This window comes from Moschus berezovskii, chromosome 26 (genome assembly GCF_049115385.1).
Source record: "Moschus berezovskii isolate FMDL1 chromosome 26, NW_MosBer_1.0, whole genome shotgun sequence".
In the NCBI taxonomy this organism is placed as follows: Eukaryota; Metazoa; Chordata; class Mammalia; order Artiodactyla; family Moschidae; genus Moschus; species Moschus berezovskii.
Window position 1 is genome coordinate 13,085,493 of NC_142485.1, and position 19,639 is coordinate 13,105,131.

Sequence of the window (19,639 nt, forward strand, 5' to 3'; positions counted from 1 at the left end):
GCCCCTCGGCAGGGGGAGGGCCTCTCAAACAGGAAACGTGCTCTGAACATTTGGACATTGGTGGAGAGTGAGTCCACCCTGGAGTAACTCACAGCCAGGGAGCCAACTGGGACAGCCATGAACCTGTCCCGCACAGACTGTAACCCCCAGCCCAGGTGGCAGACGCTCCAACTTACTCATCCTTAGTTAGGCCTTTGGGGCCTGCCGCCAAGCCTCCAGCAAGCCCTCTGTGAGCTCTGGGGAAAGAGTGCATGGCACGAAACTGAGGCGAGGTTTTCCCTTCACTTACTGGCAAGCGTCAGGAAAGCTCATCCCAGCAAAGTCACTGGAGAGACGCTGCGTCAGGATTTTGTTCTTCAGGCCATTACAGAAAAGCTTCTGCCAGGGCTCGTGAGGACAGATCTGGAACAAACAGCCAGGCCACGGGAGGCAGGGTGATGTGGCGTTCAGGGTCTACTAGTTCAAGCTGCGTGTTCTGCCTAGTACCAAACCAGTACCCACTGGCATTCAGGTCCCGGGAAGGAGATTTGTCAGGACTTCCAAGGTGGTCCAGGAGTTCAGACTTCTCCTTCCAACAATGCAGGGTGTGCGGTTTGATCCCTGGGCAGGGAGCTAGGATCCCACGTGACTTGTGGCCAAAAAACCCAACCCATAAACAACAGAAGCAACAGTGTAACAAACTCAGTAAAGATTTAAAATGATCTATTAAAAAAATTTTTTTTAATGAAAAGAAAGGAGCTTTGTCCTCATGATTAACTGGACAAATGTCAAAGGAAGAACTAAACTTCCATTGTACATCTCAGTGATTCCCAGAACGAAGAGGGAGCATCATGATGTAATCATACTTCCTGCTAGAAATGAATTCTTCTTCCAGTTATTTCAGTTTTCGAGTCAGGAACAACAAGATGGGAAGGGGAATGTGGAATCTAACTTATATCTTCCTGTTTAAGATTATTTAAAAAAACATATGAGTTTCATAGTCACTGACTAATCATGTACCACAAGGATGAAAATATTGATGACTTCCGCTCAGGATCAGAACCTTCTTGGTTCAAATAAACTCAAAATGCCGTCCCAATGCTTGGACATGACAATGTAAAAATCAAGGACACCAGCAGGTTTCTAGACAAAGGGGGATGTGACAGAAGGATTTCTCTGTCTCTCAGAAAAAGCTAAATGCTGTTCTTGTCTGTGCAAGACCCCCGGGATTCTGTTTTTCTCTATTTGGATCGTCCTCTTCTTCCTCCCCCTGCAGCCATGAGAATCACCACCACGCTGCTCTGAGCAGGACAGGCCCCTTAAAGCCCAGAATCTCTGATGAAGCCTGGAATTTCTAGAAACTGTGAAACACCTTGGCGCTGGAGAGTTAAGGCCAGCCTAGAAACATGCCTCAGATGGCCATCTTGTGGTTTAGGAAGAAAAAAAAAAAGAAACAGATGAACAAAATTTTCTGCCCTGCTAAAAAGGACCACTTCTTTCCAGCATACCTCATCTGAGTCCCAAGCTGCAGCTCTCATGCATTTTCCTTTTCTTTTTTTAAATTACTGTTATTACTGGCTTCACTGGGTCTCACTGTGGTGCATGAGCTTTCTCTAGTGGGTTCATGAGGGTCTCTAGTCTAAGTGCATAGGCACAGCCTGGGGGTCTTAGTCCCCTGACCAGGGACTGAACCTGCATCCCCTGCATTGGAAGGTGGGTTTTTAACCACTGGACCACCAGGAAGTCCCCTCCCACTTTCTTAAAATCCTTCTGTGAGGAAGGCTCACCTTGGGCAGTTCAGCCACGATTTAAGTCCTCATTGACTACAGAAACTGGCTTAGTGCTGCCAACCCAAAGGTTCCAGTTTTTGCAGGAAAGTAAAACTGATGGCTTGGCAGGTACAGAATCTGCCTGCAATGCAGGAGACATGAGACGCGGGTTTGATCCTTGGGTCAGGAATATCTCCTGGAAGAAGAAAGGGCAACCCACTCCAGTATTCTTGCCTGGAAAATCCCATGGACAGAGGAGGCTGGTGGGGTCCATGGAGTCACAACTGATCACATGGACCAAAAAATAACCATAGACATGAAGATTTCTTGAGTCATTTTTTTTTTTAATCAGAAAAAGAAACCGGAAGACAAAATAGATTTGGGATTTGGATAGTAGACTCAGGGAGTTCAAGTAAATCAGTTGGATTAAATCTAACACAAATTTAAGTTTAAGACAATGCTCTGTGCCTAGAACCAACCAGAAATGCTGCTCGAACTACAATTTCTCACCATATCAATATAGATCAGTAGAATCAGACTATGTGGCACTGACCCAAGGCTTTCTAATCCGACTGCTCAGAAGTTTTACAAATATTAACTCAATACCTGGGAAAAATCAGGTCACAAGTAGATTGAGTGCCAAGTGGCTTCAGCCATGCCCAAGTCTTTGCAATCCCATGGACTGCAGCCTGCCAGGCTCCTCTGTCCATGGGATTCTCCAGGCAAAAATACTGGAGTGGGTTGCCATTCCCTTCTCTCCGTGATCTTCCCAACACAGGGATCGAACCCACGTCTCTTATGTTTCCTGCATTGCAGATGGATTCCTCACCATTAGCGCCACCTGGGAAGCTTATGAGTAGATTAGCAAGTCTTATTTTACCGATGCAGAAACTGTCAGAGAAAGTTTATATGCCTCATCTGAGCAAAGTGGGCCATAGACAGTGGCATCCTGACCATTAAATCTAAGTTAATAGGTTTAATTAATTTAAGTTAATAATTAATTGAATTAATTTTAACTAATTCAATTAATTACAGAATCTAAAGCACCAGAGCAGAGGACAACATGAGACAATTTTGCCCTGACTCTGACCAGTTGAGAATTCCTGAAAGGGGGTTTCAGACTTCAGCCCCCTGATCAACAAATGATCATGACCCCAAGTCTCCCTTAATTCCTGTCTTCCAGAAGCCACTGTATGAATACTGACAGGTAACCAGCATCACTGAGGAGGTTCCAACTTAGACAAACAGTAAGAAAATCCAACAACAAGCAATGACAGAAAACAAAGCCAGAACAGGGCAGGTTGTACGTCTGTACCTTCTATGTTTCCACGAAGGAGACAAAGTCTTCATATAGAGTTCTCACTCTATTTTCGCCAGACACGGAGAGTAAAATCACAGTCACCACAACAGATATTGCAGTTAACTCTCGCTTTTCTAAGCTGATAACTCACAGGCAAAGACAATGTGCTCACCAGCCACTTTCTGGGTCACACACAGTGACCACTAAGTGAAGGTTAAAACTTGTTCACTGTAGCATCCCCAAGGCTCATTCTGACTGCCTGATGGCCTGTTCTACTTCTCTGTCTATGTGTGTGTTATGTGTTAAGTCGCTTCAGTCGTGTCAGACTCTTTGCATCCTTATGGACTATAGCCGGCCAGGCTCCTCTGTCAATGGGATTCTCCAGGCAAGAACACTGGGGTGGGGTGCCATGCCCTCCTCCAGGGGATCTTCCCATGCGGGGATCAAACCCGCATCTCTTACGTCTCCTGCACTGGCAGGTGGGTTCTTTACCACTAGTGCCATCTGGGAAGCCTCAGCTCCTTATATTCACAGAAGGAATTCTGTGGTTTCCAGTGAGCATTTTGCTGGCCAGATTATCTTTTGAATCTTTCACTTCTTTTGCTTTTTCTTTACAGTACTGGAAAAGGGACCAGAAAAGGAATGCCAATTTTTTTTAATTTATTTGAAAAAAGGAGAAAAAGTACAAAGAGAAGTCATGACGAAAATTGATCATAAGAAGAGTCGAATGTGGATGTATAATTGGATGGAGAGAAAGGTCACTCTCTGGAGAAACTTTGAGTTTTCCAGACACAGCTGAGCGTTAAGAATATCTTTCCTGGAGCACTTCATGGGGATGGCATTTGGAAGGCCATGCTATGTGCTATCATATCTTATCCCGGTAGTCCATTGAGCCACTTAATTTGTCAAGTAAAGGTATCAAAAGCCCTGATGTAGGAGACTGGCAGTAGATATCCAACAGCCAGAGGTGCAGGGCACAGTAGTAAGACAATTTTCTGTCTGTCACTCATTAGCTTAATAGACAGTCAACTATTAGCTTCCACAACTGGGATACTCCCTTGAAATACTGAGAGAAAGATCAGTTCAGTTCAGTTCAGTTCAATCACTTAGACCGATCCAACTCTGCAACCCTTTGGACTGTAGCACACCAGGCCTCACTGTCCATCACCAATTCCCAGAGCTCAAACTGATGTCCATTGAGTCGGTGATGCCATCCAACCACCTCATCCTCTGTTGTCCCCTTCTCCTCTTGCCTTCAATCTTTTCCAGAATCATGTCTTTTCCAATGAGTTAGTTCTTTGCATCAGGTGGCCAAAGTATTGAGGCTTCAGCTTCATCATCAGTCCTTCCAATGAACATTCAGGATTGTTTTCCTTTAGGATTGATTGGTTGGATCTCCTTGCAGTTCAAGGGGCTCTCAAGAGTCTTCTCCAACACCACAGCTCAAAAGCATCAATTCTTCAGCTCTCAGCTTTCTTTATAGTCCAACCCTCACATCCATACAGTCACCATCTGCAGTCATTTTGGAGCCCAAGAAAAGAAAGTCTGTCACTGTTTCCACTGTTTTCCCATCTGTTCGCCATGAAGTGATGGGACCAGATGCCATGATCTTCATTTTATTTTATTTTTTTTAATTTTCAAAATTTTTTATTAGAAAACTGAAATTTACAATGTGTTTATATCACTCACTGAGTACATGGCATTTAAAAACAACATCATTACAGAAAGATACCAAAAATACAAAGTCTTAAAACCTACGGGATATGGAAAACATTATCCACTGAGGCCTTAAATGTAGTAGACTTTACATAAAAAGGAAAAGCAATGAGTATACAAGTATACAGCCAGTTTAAGAAGTTAGCAAAATAAACAGAATAATCATAAAGAAAAGAAAGCAACTAATACATATCAGGTATTAATGCGATAAAAATAAAGATAAAATTGAGAGGCACTGAGTCAAAGGTGCCTTAAAAAGCTTCTCTAAAAAGGGAAACATCAGGTAACAATAATCAACAAGAAAAATCTTGCAAATAAACAATTCTCAAAATGGGAATTACTCATAGAAGCATTAAGAATATAAATAATAGAAACAACTTTATGCCTATACATTCAGATCTTCATTTTCTGAATGCAGAGTTTTAAGGCAGCTTTTTCAGTCTTCTTTTTCACCTCATCAAAAGGCTCTTTAGTTCCTCTTCACTTTCTGCCAAAAGGGTAGTGTCATCTGCATATCTGAGGTTATTGATATTTCTCCCGGCAATCTTGATACCAACCTGTGCTTCATCCAGCCTGGCATTTTGCTTGATGTACTCTGCACATAAGATAAATAAGCAGGGGGACAATATACAGCCTTGACATACTCCTTTCCCAATTTGAAACAAGTCTGTAGTTCCATGTCCAGTTCTAACTGTTGCTTTTTGACCTGCATACAGATTTCTCAGGAGGCAGATCAGGTGGCCTGGTAGTCCCATCTCTTTCAGAATTTTCCACAATTTCTTGTGATCCACATAGTCAAAGGCTTTGGTGTAGTCAATAAAGCAAAAGTAGTCGTTTTTCTGGAATTCTCTTGCTTTTTTGATGATCCAATGGATGTTAGCAATTTGATCTCTGGTTCCTCTGCCTTTTCTAAATCCAGCTTGAACATCTGGAAGTTCTTGGTTCACGTACTATTGAAGCCTAGCTTGGAGAATTTTGAGCATTACTTTGCTAGCATGTGAGATGAGTGCAATTGTGCGGTAGTTTGAGCATTCTTTGGCATTGCCTTTCTTTGGGATTGGAATGAAAACTGACATTTTCCAGCCCTGTGACCATGGCTGAGTTTTCCAAATTTGCTGGTATATTGAGTGCAGCACTTTTACAACATCATCTTTTAGGATTTGAAATAGCTCAGCTGGAATTCCATCACCTTCACTAGCTTTGTTCATTGTGACGCTGCCTAAGGTACACTTGACTTCGCATTCCAGGGTGTCTGGCTCTAGGTGAGTGATCACACCATCATGGTTATCTGGGTCATAAAGATGTTTTTTGTATAGTTCTTCATGTATTCGTGCCACCTCTTCTTAATATCTTTTGCTTCTATGAGGTCCATACTTTTTCTTATTGCACCCATATTTGCATGAAATATTCCCTTGGTATCTCTAATTTTTTTTAAAGAGATCTCTAGTCTTTTCCATTCTATTGTTTTTCTCTATTTCTTTCCACTGATCACTGAGGGAGGCTTTCTTATCTCTCCTTGCTGTTTTTTTGAATTCTGTATTCAGATGGGTTTATCTTTCCTTTTCTCCTTTGCCTTTCACTTCTCTTCTTTGCCCAGGTATTTGTAAGGTCTTCTCAGGCAAGCATTTTGCCTTTTTGAATTTGTTTTTCTTGGAGATGGTCTTGATCACTGCCTCCTATACAGTGTCATGAACCTCTGTCCGTAGTTCTTCAGGCACTCTATCAGATCTAATCCCTTGAGTCTGTCACTTCCACTGTATAATCATAAGGTATTTGATTTAGGTCATACCTAAATGGTCGAGTGGTTTTCCCTAGTTTCTTCAATTTATGTCTGAATTTTGCAATAAGGAGTTCATGATCTGAGCCACAGTCAGCTCCTGGGCTTGTTTTTGCTGACTGTAAAAGGCGTCTCCATCTTTGGCTGCAAAGAATATTATCAATATGATTTTGGTGTTGACTATCTGGAGATGTCCATGTGTAGAGTCTTCTCTTGTATTGTTGGAAGAGGGTATTTGCTATGACCAGTGTGTTATCTTGACAAAACTCTGTTAGCCTTTGCCCTGCTTCATTTTGTACTCCAAGGCCAAACTTGCCTATTACTCCAGGTGTCTCTTGACTTCTTACTTTTGTATTTCAGTCCCTTATGATGAACAGGGAGTCTTTTTTGGGTTTTAGTTCTAGAAGGTGTTGTAGGTCTTCATAGAAGTGTTCAACTTCAGCTTCTTTGGCACTAGTGGTTGGGGCATAGATTTGGATTACTGTGATATTGAATGGTTTGCTTTGGAAATGAACAGAGATAATTCTGTCGCTTCTGAGAGTGCACCTAAGTACTGCATTTTCGAGTCTTTTGTTGACTATGAGGTCTACTCTATTTCTTCTAAGGAATTCTTCTCCATGGTAGTACATGTTATGGTAATCTGAATTAAATTTGCCCATTCCAGTTTAGTTCACTGATTCCTAAAATGTTGATGTTCACACTTGCCATCTCCTGTTTGACCACTTCCAATTTATCTTGATTAATGGACTTAACATTCCTGGTTCCTTTGCAATATTGCTCTTTACTGCATTGGACTTTACTTCCATCACCAGTCACATCCACAACTGGGCATTGTTTTCACTTTGGCTCTGTCTCTTCATTTTTCTGGATTTATTTCTCCACTCTCCTCCAGTAGCATATTGGGTACCAACCTCCCTGGGAAGTTTATCTTTCAGTGTCAATCTTTTTGCCTTTTCATAGTGTGCATTGGGTTCTCAAGGCAAGAATAACGAAGTGGTTTTCCATTCCCTTACCCAGTGAACCACATTTTGTCAGAACTCTCCACCATGACCTGTCCATCTTGGGTGGCCCTACATGGCATGGCTTATAGTTTCATTGAGTTAGACAGACTGATCCATGTGATCAGCTTGTCTAGTTTTCTGTGACTGAAACATCGTGTATTTAAAATGTATGACACACAGTAGACATTCAACATGTGGCTACTATTATTATTACTGCATAGAATGCCCCAAAATAATCTGCAAAATTAAATTTTAATGATTATTTGTATAATTATTTCTCTGATGAAAATAATTATCTATTATTGTCCATTACTTTGTATTTAACTTATATGTTAATATATGAAATCTCTACTAATAAGTTTTATTTTACATTTCTATCTTCAGTAACTCAAAGTGCTTCTACATTTATGAATAGATTTAGTTTCATAACATCATGGAGTGCAAGGAGGAAGCAGAGTTATGGTTTCTGTTTTGCAAGTAAATATTTTTAGGCAAGGGCTTCCCCAGTGGCTCAGCAGCAAAGAATACATCTGTCAATTCAGGAGACACAAGTTCGATCCCTGGGTCAGGAAGATCCCCTGGGGAAGGAAATGGCAGCCCACTCCAGGTTTCTTGTCGAGAATCCCATGGACAGAGGAGCCTGGTGGGCTACAGTCCATGGGGTGGCAAAAACAGAGACATGACAAAGTGACTAAACAACAATAATAATTCTTGGGAAAGAATCAGATAAACAACTTCTTTAAGGTCAGTGTGGTGCCTGGGACTTCAATCCAGATCTCTCAATCCCTTCTCAGCTTAAGTAGAAGCCAAATCTCATTTCTCGGGGCCTTCTTGCTTTCCTCAATTTTTATTTTCTATATCTGATCTTAAATTTAGGAGGACATGGGGACAGGGCCGAGATTCAACATCAGTTTACAAGGTTACCTTCTTGTTTTGCTCAACAAATAGAGACGTCAGGAAGGTACACAAGCCTGGCACCAAGCAGCCCTGGGCGATGAATCCAAGCTTTAGTTCAGCAAAGCAGATGATGTTGTCGCCAGTGTTCCAATTCCAGCTGGGGATCTTTGGCAGAAAGGCCTGTTTCAGGGTAGAAAGTAAGAGAAACAGTCTCATGGACACAGAAAACAAGCTAGTAACAAGCTAGCGGCTATCAGTGGGTAAAGGGAGGGAATGGCAAGACAGGGGCAGGGAATTCTCTTAACACCAAGTGCTACGTACAAAGTAGATAAGCAACAATGATACGCTGTACAGCAGAGTGAAATATAGCCATTATTCTGAAATAACTTTAAATGGAGTATAATCTATAAAAACACTGAATCACTACATCATTTCACAGCATATAGAAATATTGAATATTGTACACTTGAAACCAACATGACATTTTACATCAACTGTACCTCAACAAAACAAAGTATTGCTGTCTATTCTCCCTTAGATTTCTTCACATTTGCTTCATAAATTTAGGTCCTCCTACGTTGGTGTCATAAATGTTTAGAAATGTTATATCTTCTTGCTGGATTGACCCCTCTATCATATGTAATGCTCTTCTTTTAATCTGATAAAAGTCTTTGTTTTAAAGTCTATCTTGTCTGATACAGGTACAGCTTCTTCAGATTTATTTTTTTTTCCATCAGCATGTAATTTATTTTTCCATCCCCTCATTTTCAGTCTTGTGTGGGTCCTTATTTCTCCTTTTTATTAGTTGTTTTTTTTTTTTTTTCCTGAGGTTTAATCTTGTTCTTTTCTTTGAAATACATTCCTCGGTTTCTTCCTCTGGGTTGGTTTCTGTGTATGAGATAAAATAGCCATCTCTCCTAGTCTTTTTTTTTTTAATTTTTAATGAGGCTTTTAATTAATGTTTGACAGAGCTGATTCAAGTTGAACAGACTAAATTTCTTTAAACAAACTTACTTATACTCCAGAGTCCTTTAAAAACTTAATAGCATTTATACATTGAAGGTATTTGATTTTCTTGTAACTAGCACTTCAAATGCAACAAGCATTTGAAGCAACAAGCATTTGACCCAACAAGTAAAACTTTCTACAGTTCATAACTTTTATAAATAAAATAAATTAAATGTACAGTGAATAAGTTCTCTGAAATATTTCAGTATTTCTGCAGGTTTAGTAACATCATAAAATACATTTCAACTAAAATTCACAAATCTAAAAACCTGTTAGGCATTTTTAGGCGTTTTAAGTTGGAAATGAAGACCAATGTTACATCGTAATATGCCAATTACAAATAGTACTTCAAATAGCAAATACTACAGTTTGTCCCAAACTTTAAAAACTATTCATGAACTCAACACTGAACTATTGATGGCTATGAGAATTGTTTCCTGGCCTTTTTGAAAATTTCAACCCATTTACATTTAAGGTAATTATTGATAAGTATGATCCCGTAGCCATTTTCTTTATTGCTTTGGGTTCAAGTTTATACACTCTTTCTGTGTTTCCTGTCTATAGAAGATCCTTTAGCATTTGTTGGAGAGCTGGTTTGTTGATGCTGAATTCCCTCAGCTTTTGCTTGTCTGTAAAGCTTTTGATTTCTCCTTCATATTTGAATGAGATCCTTGCTGGGTATAGTAATCTGGGCTGTAGGGTATTTTCTTTCATCACTTTAAGTATGTCTTGCCACTCCCTTCTGGCCTGAAGAGTTTCTGTTGAAAGATCAGCTGTTATCCTTATGGGAATCCCCTTATGTGTTATTTGCTGCTTTTCCCTTGCTGCTTTTAATATTTGTTCTTTGTGTTTGATCTTTGTTAATTTGATTAATATGTGTCTTGGAGTATTTCGCCTTGGGTTTATCCTGTTGGGGACTCTCTGGGTTTCTTGGACTTGGGTGATTATTTCTTTCCTTATTTTAGGGAAGTTTTCAACTATTATCTCCTCAAGTATTCTCTCATGGTCTTTCTTTTTGTCTTCTTCTTCTGGGACTCCTATGATTCGAATGTTGGAGCGTTTAACATTGTCCCAGAGGTCTCTAATATTGTCCTCATTTCTTTTAATTCGTTTTTCTTTTTTCCTCTCTGTTTCATTTATTTCTACAATTCTATCTTCTAGTTCGCTTATCCTGTCTTCTGCCTCTGTTATTCTACTGTTTGTTCCCTCCAGAGTGTTTCTGATCTCATCTATTGCATTATTCATTGTATATTGACTCTTTTTTATTTCTTCTAAGTCCTTATTAAATCTTTCTTCCATCTTCTCAATCCTTTTCTCCAGGTTATTTATCTGTAACTCCATTTTGCTTTCAAGATTTTGAATCATTTTCACCATCAAAATTTGAAATTCTTTATCAGGTAAATTCCCTATATCTTCTGCTTTTGTTTGTGTTGGTGGGCAATTATCTTGTTCCTTTACTTGCTGGGTATTTCTCTGCCTCTTCATCTTGCTTATATTGCTTTGCTTGGGGTAGCCTTTCCCTCTTCTTGCAGTTTGTGGAGTTCTCTTTATTATGTAGTTTCTTCGCTGTGTGTGCGGTTGGACGGGTGACTTGTCCGGGTTCCCTGGTTAGGGAAGCATGTGTCAGTGTTCTGGTGGGTGGAGCTGGATTTCTTCTCTCTCCTTTAGAAGACAATGGGCTGCTTTTCTGGGAGCCTGATGTCCTCTGCCAGTATTCAGAAGTTGTTTTGTGGACTTTACTCCGCGTTCAAACGTTCTTTTGATGAATTTGTGGGGGAGAAAGTGGTCTTGCCGTCTTATCCCTCCGCCATCTTGTTTCTTCCTCCCCAGAACACTGGATTCTTATATTCCACTTGGTCGTGGAGTATCTCTTCCCAGCTGCTCCAGCAAGATGCAGCCGCTGTACCTTACCTTGGACGAGGGGTATCTCCTCAACGCTGCCCCTCCTGCTCTGAATGTGGATCAGCTCCTCTTGGCCCTCCGGTGCCCAAGCAGCCACCGCCTCCTGGACGTGGCACAGCTCCTCTTGGCCACCGCCCTAACCCTGGGTGCGGGGTAGCTCATCTCAGCCACGATTCTGCACGTGGTCGGTTGCGCCAGAGCCGGGCGTCTCTCGCGTCTGCCTCTCCTAGTCTTGAATGAGTGGACTTGTGCAGTAGATGAATCTCATTGTTCAACCCTGCCCTAGCCCTTTGTTGTCTCTCTAACCTTTGTCATTGTCCAACTTGCTTACTTATTTTAGTGGCTCTCAGTATTTAAGGCTGTGTCAAGACCTGTCAGTGACCCAAACGGAAGGATCTGAGTCAGCATCTAAATTCAGGATGACCGGATTCTAGACCATCAGGCAGCTTTTAAAGTATATAAACGTAACTGTTGCCAAATTGACATTCTTATGTGATTAATAATATTAATTAGACTCCCAATTTCACCAACAACTGGCAAAAACCTTTTGTGCGTAGACCCACTAGAAAGTAGTAAGTTCATATATTACTTGGAGGAGCTAAGGTTCATCTACGTCTGTAGACCAAAATAGGAGGAGACTGAACAGGCTATAATGTTGCAATACCTTGTTATGGGACTGGAGTATCTGTATGATGATTCTGGTGTTAGGGTAATAGTTCTTGATAGACAGTACCCTACATAAACAACAAATATTCTCATTAGTGATGTGCCATGTCTAACATCTTTGTAATATAATTCAAAGTTAAACTGATGTGTGTATAAGTACAAGAAAAGCACGTATTACAAAGATCTTTGTTATGATCTTTAATAGCACACATGTGGAAGAATACTGATTTTAGTGACTTATCAAATTTTATCTATGGTAAGGTCAGTTCTTGGTATTAAGAGACTGTGGTCATCTGGGACCAATTCTTGAGGAGGAATTTTCATACATTGTAGCTTTCAAACTCAAACACATCAATTAAAAAAAAAAAAGGGACCGAATTGCTGTCTATCATTGAAGTAGCTCATAGACTGTCTAACACAACTTTCTCAAAACAACTTTTACAAAATAAGAAACTAAGATTCTTCCCATATTTACTGCATAGCGCAAGTTTCTCAGCTGTTCCTTGCTTTTTGTAGAATCACCTGCAGCTATATACATTTATTTTGCTCTGAGGGCCAACAGGTTATCTGGGTTAGGTACAAAGGCATTGCCATCACAATGATCATTTAAATCTGTTACCACAAATTAAGCTCCTGCTCATCAATAGTTCAATTCAGGATGGTAACACTATCCATAGCCATCTTGAAAATACGGCCAAAAGTCAAAAGTGCACCATACGGAACCACACACAACCTTTCACTAAGACTCCTAGAAAAAACCCTGGTAAATAAAGTCTCTGAATAAGGTTCACAAATCACACATGCTATCTTTCTATCTTTATTTTTGAGGTGACGTTAGTGAGAAAGGCGCTATCTGAACAGTTTATCAGTTATCTGTATGTTTGCTTTGTAAATTTACACAGCTGTTATTCATATAGAACTCCAGGAAAGTAAGTGGGAAAGCACATTAACATACAGGAAACTCTAGTTTGGCTTCCTTTTATCATACATCTGCTGTCTCTGGTGGCAAAAAATAAGGCAGAGACCTGGAATATGATGAATCCTCTGTGCTATGTATGATGACACCTGTTTAGTCCTATGTCCTGGGCTTTATTTTAAAGGAGAGAAAATGAAGACCAGAATCTGACCATAGGAGACACAGCACCAGCTTCTTACCTCATAATGTTTGAAGAGTCTTCAGCGTGTGAATCACTGCACAGAGGGTTGGCTATGATCAGGCACGCTTCTGCAGAGTCCACCTATTCTTCAAGATGAAACAGCAGTCACCTTGTTAATTGCATGGGCAATGCTTGCCTGTTCCCATTTGGGGTTTTCTTAGGGTTCTGTCACCTGGTGCATGCTCACCCAGTCATGTCTTGACTCTTTGCAACCCCATGGATGGTAGCCCTCAAGGCTCCTCTGTCCATGGAACTTCCCAGGCCAGAATAGTGGAGTCGGTGGCCCTGGAGTAGAAGATCCCTACTCCAGGGATCTTCCCGAACCAGGAACTGAACCTGCGTATCGCATATCTCCTACATAGCAGGTAGATTCTTTATCACTGAGCCACCTGGACAGCCCACGGTTTTGTCATAGAATTCCAATAAGAAAGAGTACACTCGAGGACTGGTGACAAGGATATACCTGAGAGAGGCACCTTAGATGGATCAGGGTCCCTGACACAGATGTAGATTGCTTTAAAATGGGAATAGTGCAAGTGATATGTTTCCTATCATCCGAAAACATCAACTTATGAGCAGTGATGAGCAATAAGACCTTTTAAGCAATTGCATGAGCAATAAGACCTTGTAAGCAATTGCCTTTCAGTTTAGCAAAAAAAAAAAAAAAAAAATTACTGAAGAGGTTCTTATCCCAAGTTGCAGGAAGGAGAAAGATTATTTTGCCTGGGTCAGTTTTTGCTGCACTTCTTTGTGTTGACTCTGTAAATCTCTGCTTTAAAAACTGAAGCTTTTTGTATATATGATTCTGTGAAACCTAAAACATGAAAGGATGCTGGCCTTGATCTGAAATGACAGATGTCTGGAGGGTTTGTATCTGTCTTAGTCTCAGCCTAAATGGGATCTCTGCTATCTTCATTCATGTCCTTTCTGTCAGAGGACATATCAGTGTGTTTAGAAGTTGGTGAAAGCTGACAGACTCCTAGAAATCTGTCATCTGGTAAGAATCCTACTTGGATAGAAAGACCTAACACACTTCTGCTATCCACAACTTTTCCAGATCTATTAGAATGATAAAATAAAACTGTTGTAGATAGAGATTTCAGTAAAATAAAAAATTAAAATATAAGTGTATGTAAACAGTGAGGTTGACTTGGTATTTGTCAAGAAGGATTTGAAGGTCAATTGCTAACATTTCCTCTACGATCAGTTTTTTAAGTTGAAGAAGTCATATTTCCCTCAGTTAAGAGTCTGAAGTAATACCTTTGGGAAGGGCAACACACTATCATCTTAATTGCTGCAGCTTAGGGAAACGACAAGGGGGAAAAGAACTAGATCTTACCGCAACTCGCCTCAGATCCTCCCACTTCAGTGCAGACCCAGAAATGAAGGTTGTATAGGCCGTGTGGCGCTTAAATATGGTTTCCAATTCCAACGAAGGAAGGGTCCTGGACAAAGGATGCCATGCCAAAGATGGAAAAAAAAGAGTGGCTTTGGTTTAGAGATTGTTATATTATTTAGTGCATTTAATAAAAACCCTAATACTCTTGGAAAATATACATCCTCCATTACTAATCCCCATGCTCAGGTGATGTTGACACCATTAGCCTAATTCTAGGGATGGGTCTGGAGCTCAGGTACATCAATCATAGTGACGTGAAAAGATGCAAATTGGATTAATACAAAAAAAAAAAAAAAGAATTACTGAGAACAAGGAAGTTCAGGATCGAATGAGAATATTTCGATTATTCAAAAAGACATAGCATTTTAAAACAATTAAATAAAATAGTTTCTAAATATATAAACATTTTAACAAAAGTGGAGAGACAAATAGATGAATCTGCCACTGTAATAAAACATCTCAATGCATCTCTCTCAATTATTTACAGATCAAAGGGGAAAATGATAATCAAATTTGATATTTATAAATTCTGCAAACAACTTTAGAACATTTTCCAATTCTATTGAGGCAAAATTGACAATTAAAATTGTAAAATATTTAATGAATCTGCCTGCAATGTGGGAGACTTGAGTTCGAGCCCTGAGTTGGGAAGATCTCCTGAAGATGGGAAAGGGTACCCACTCCACTATTTTGGCCTGGAGAATTCCATGGACTGTATAGTACGTGGGGTCGCAAAGAGTCAGATACAACTGAGCAACTTTCACTTTTTCACTTTAGTGTATGACATGATTTGATAGATGTATATACTGTGAAAGACTCCTCCCATTGAGTTAATTAACACATCCATCACACCTCACACATTTACCTTTTGTGGGGGTGACGACATTTAAATTCTACTCTCTAAGCAAATTTCGATTGTACAGTAGTGTTGTCAACTATGGTCACCATGTTTTATGTTAGATCCTAAGACTTTATTTATCTTAAAACTGAAAGTCTGTACCCTTTTACCAAATCTCTCCCTATCTCCCCCAATTCCCAACCCTGGGCAAACCATCTCTCCACTTTGTTTATGTAAGGGTGACTTTTTTTTAGATTTCAGATTTAAGTGATAACATGTTCTAATTTAACAATATGGATGAATGGAAGATTAATATATAAAAGTCAATTTGCTTTTTTATACCAAAAGCAAACAACTAGAAAATACAATTAATAAGACACTGTTTCCAATAGTATCAGAAAATATCAATTACCTATAAAATGTCATATACATTTATTACAATATAAATATGTAAAATTATATAATATATAATAAACATCAGCAAGCTAGGAAATTTTGCAATATTACTAAGAAACACTAATTGAGAACTACATAAATAGGTAACCATAAATTATCTTAGAGTTAGAAATAGCAGTCAGAGTTAGAAATTGTAACACAAAGAAGTAAATTTTGAATTAAAAGTTCAATGAGATTCTCATCAATTTCCACAGTTTTTCATAGTTCATGATAAAATGATTATAAAAATTATATGGAAGATAAATTATATGACAAGCCAAGAAGAGCTTGTCAATTACTGAATAAAGATAAGCAATGAGGAAAAACTTGCCCTAAAATATATATGGATTAATTATGAACCTTAGTAATTAAAAAAGTATAGTATTAATGCAGTGACAGATAAACTGATTAAAAAAAAAAACAACAGAAGAGATTTATTCATACTGGCAGCATGTCAGATCAGTGAGGGAAAAAGGATTTATTCAAAGACTAGCATTGATAAAATCGGTGTCTATGGAAAAAGATGAAATTTTATTCATGTGTCATGTCACACAAAAACCAAATTCCAGTAGAATTAGGAATTTAAAACAAAAAAAAAAAATCAAAAATTCTTTATAGGAAATGCAGTTAATTATCTTATTTAAAGGGACTTCCCTGGTGGTCCAATGGCTAAAACTCAGCTCCTGATGCAGGAGGCCTGGGTTTGATCCCTGGTCAGGGAACTAGATCCTATATGCCGCAACTAAGAGCTCACATGCTGCAACAAAAAAGACCCCTAATGCTGCAACTAAGAACTGGTACAGCCAAATAAATAAATGAAAATAAATATTTAAAAAATCTTTTTTGAATCTACTTGCAATGCAGGATACCCCGGTTTGATCCCTGGGTCAGGAAGACCCCCTGGAGAAGGGATAGGCTTCCCACTCCAATATTCTTGGGCTTCCCTGGTAGCTCAGATCATAAAGAATGCGCCTGAGATGTGGGAGACCTGGCTTTGATCCCTGGGTTGGGAAGATCCCCTGGAGAAGGAAAGGTACCTGCTCCAGTATTCTTGCCTGGAGAATTCCACAGACAGAGAAGCCTGTCCATGGGGTTGCAAAGAGTCGGTCACAACTGAGCGACTTTCACTTTCACTACGATCTTTTAGGGAAATAATTCATTAAAGATCATTGAACAGACTTCTTAATAGCAATAACAAAACGAGGAAATCAACACAAGAATACTTCATGGTTCTTCAGGACAAAAGGTAGCGGCTTCGAACCCTATATTCATAAAATCATCTTTCAAGAATGAGAACAAAATCAAGATGTCTTTACATTTAAATAAAATAGTTTGTTACTGGCAGACCTGTATTTAATTCAGGATAAAAATGGGGGAAAAAAGCATAACGGAAACCAGTATGAAGAAGAATATGTATATATATGCATAACTGAATCACCTTGCTGTCCACCAGAAACTAATACAATCAACTACACTCCAATTTATTTTTTAAAAAGGGCAAGATAACAGTCATTTCATAAGAAGGAATCCAAATGGCTTATACATTTGAATACATTCTTGACCTCATTGCTAACCAGAAAAATGAGATGGAAAAACCACATTATGAGACACAGCCTTATAAAATGCTATTCTGAAGAATGAATGGCTCAAACGTAAAAGACTCAAACGTAAAAGTGTCAGGTAGGGTGGGAAGTTACATTTTAACTGGTAGTAAGGCTACAGGGCAACAGACACTCTCAGGGCTGCTGGTGGAAGTGCAGACACAACAGAAAAAACATTCTGGACGACTGACAGTTCTATTACAGGAAGATTTAGTACCCTGCAATTTTACTCCTGGGGACCAGGGCACATATACAAGAACTTTCAAAGCAACATTCTTCATAATAGCCGAAACTGAGGAGAAATGTCAACCAACAGTAGAACGGATTAAGAAAAATTGTGGTGTATTCATATAATGGAATGCTTTACCGCACAGCAATGAAAATGAATAGGTACTGCTATACCCAGCCGCAACAAGGATGGATCTCACAAACGCAGTATTGAGGTAAATCAATCTGTATCCCATTTATGTGAGTTTAAAAACACAAAAAATGTCAGGAGATAGGAATTAATAAATGTAAGGTATCAAGTCAAAATCATAATTATCTCTAGGAGCTAAAGATGGGGCCACAGTTGGGGAGGGTTTTGCTGGAAAGCTGGCAATAGAATATATCTTGATTTTGGCGATGGTTACATGGATGTTCGCTTCATAATAATTCATTTTAATGTACTCTGTAATTCTGTGTAATTTTCTGAGTTATAATTTAGGATAAAGAGTTTTAAACATGGTACTTAATTATTATCTACGCTCCAGTGACTCATGTGCAACTCTTGGGTATTTTTCACTTAACTTTTACTCTTATGATATTATTTAATGTTGAAGAAATTAGAAAATATTTATTGCTATGCATGTGATGTTGATATTGGAAAATATTTAATGATACACATATGAAAATGAGGTGACCATTACATACTGAAAAAAAACAAATTTGAGGAAATGTACAGTTATCATGTTCTTGCCTGGAGAATCCCAGGGACGGGGGAGCCTGGTGGGCTGCCGTCTATGGGGTCGCACAAGAGTTGGACATGACTGAAGCAACTTAGCAGCAGCAGCACAATTATCATAAAACCAACATTTATTACCCATAATGATATAAATACTCATTGCTGCTGTAATTACAAATCAGAAGATAACTCTGTTGGAACAAGTGAAGGAGATGAAGTGGTGCAGACTAATGTTCATCTGAAAAATATCAGGTGATAAGTAAATACTGTGTACAAGTGAGAAGTCCAAAGAGTGATAAAACATAAATTTAAACTTAAAAGAAACATTAAATCTGAAAGAGCGTAGTTATCTGTGAGCAGTAAGGCTGGAAAAAATTATAAGGGGTTAGATATTTGGTAGTAAGCATTGAAGTTCCAATACATTGGTCACCTGGTGCAAAGAGCTGACTCACTGGAAAAGGCCTTGATGCTGGGGAAGATTGAAGGTGAAAGGAGAAGGGGGCGGCAGAGGATGAGATGGTTAGATGGCATCACCAATGCAATGGACATGAGTCTGAGCAAACTCAGGGAGACAGTAAAGAACAGGAAGCCTGCTGTGCGGCAGCTCACGGGGATGCAGAGTCGAACACGACTTAACCACTGAACAACATTTTGCTGTTGATGTGTACGTTCGTACGTTGCCTTCTGGAGCAGTACTATCTTCTGGATTCCTGCATGGGTCTGCTCCACCCTCCAATGATTGTTGAATTAGGTGTCTCCTCCATGTAATGACAATGTGCCTGTGTGTACATGATTTTACATGTGATGATAATGTGCCTGTGCGTCTTCATTTATTCTGATCAGCATTACTGTACTTTTCCAGTCTGACAGCTGATATCGTTTTTTGGTTCTAGGAAGTTTTTACTTTTTCATTTAATTGTGAAAAACTGCACATATGCAAAGTGCATAGGATGTATGCATTCAATACAAAGAATAACAAATCAATATTTGTGTTTGAGCTCAGCTGGGTGAGTCTTCTGCTCCACGTGGTTTCATTGGAGTCACGTACATGACTGTGTTTAGCCGATATTCCTAGTGGGAAGAATCTCTGAAAAAGTATCACTTCCATGTCCATTAGGGCTGAAATTTGTGGCTCAGATGATAGAGAATCTGCCTGTAATGCAGAAGACCTGGGTTTGATCCTGGGTCAGGAAGATCCGCTGGAGAAGGGAATGGCAACCCACCCCAGGATTCTTGCCCAGAGAATTCCCA

At 39.5% G+C, this 19,639-nt stretch overlaps 1 protein-coding gene across 1 annotated transcript in view; it reads right to left on the reverse strand.

The window, feature by feature from the left end:
* Positions 1 to 19,639, reverse strand: part of KCNU1 (potassium calcium-activated channel subfamily U member 1) — a 146,033-nt gene that overhangs the window by 90,329 nt on the left and 36,065 nt on the right. The window contains exons 11-15 of the mRNA XM_088832661.1: positions 14,512 to 14,617; positions 13,171 to 13,253; positions 12,014 to 12,083; positions 8,467 to 8,619; positions 290 to 402 (exon numbers count right to left, since the gene is read on the reverse strand). Of these exons, the coding sequence (XP_088688787.1) occupies positions 290 to 402; positions 8,467 to 8,619; positions 12,014 to 12,083; positions 13,171 to 13,253; positions 14,512 to 14,617 (525 nt within the window). The remainder of the gene's footprint in view (positions 1 to 289; positions 403 to 8,466; positions 8,620 to 12,013; positions 12,084 to 13,170; positions 13,254 to 14,511; positions 14,618 to 19,639) is intronic.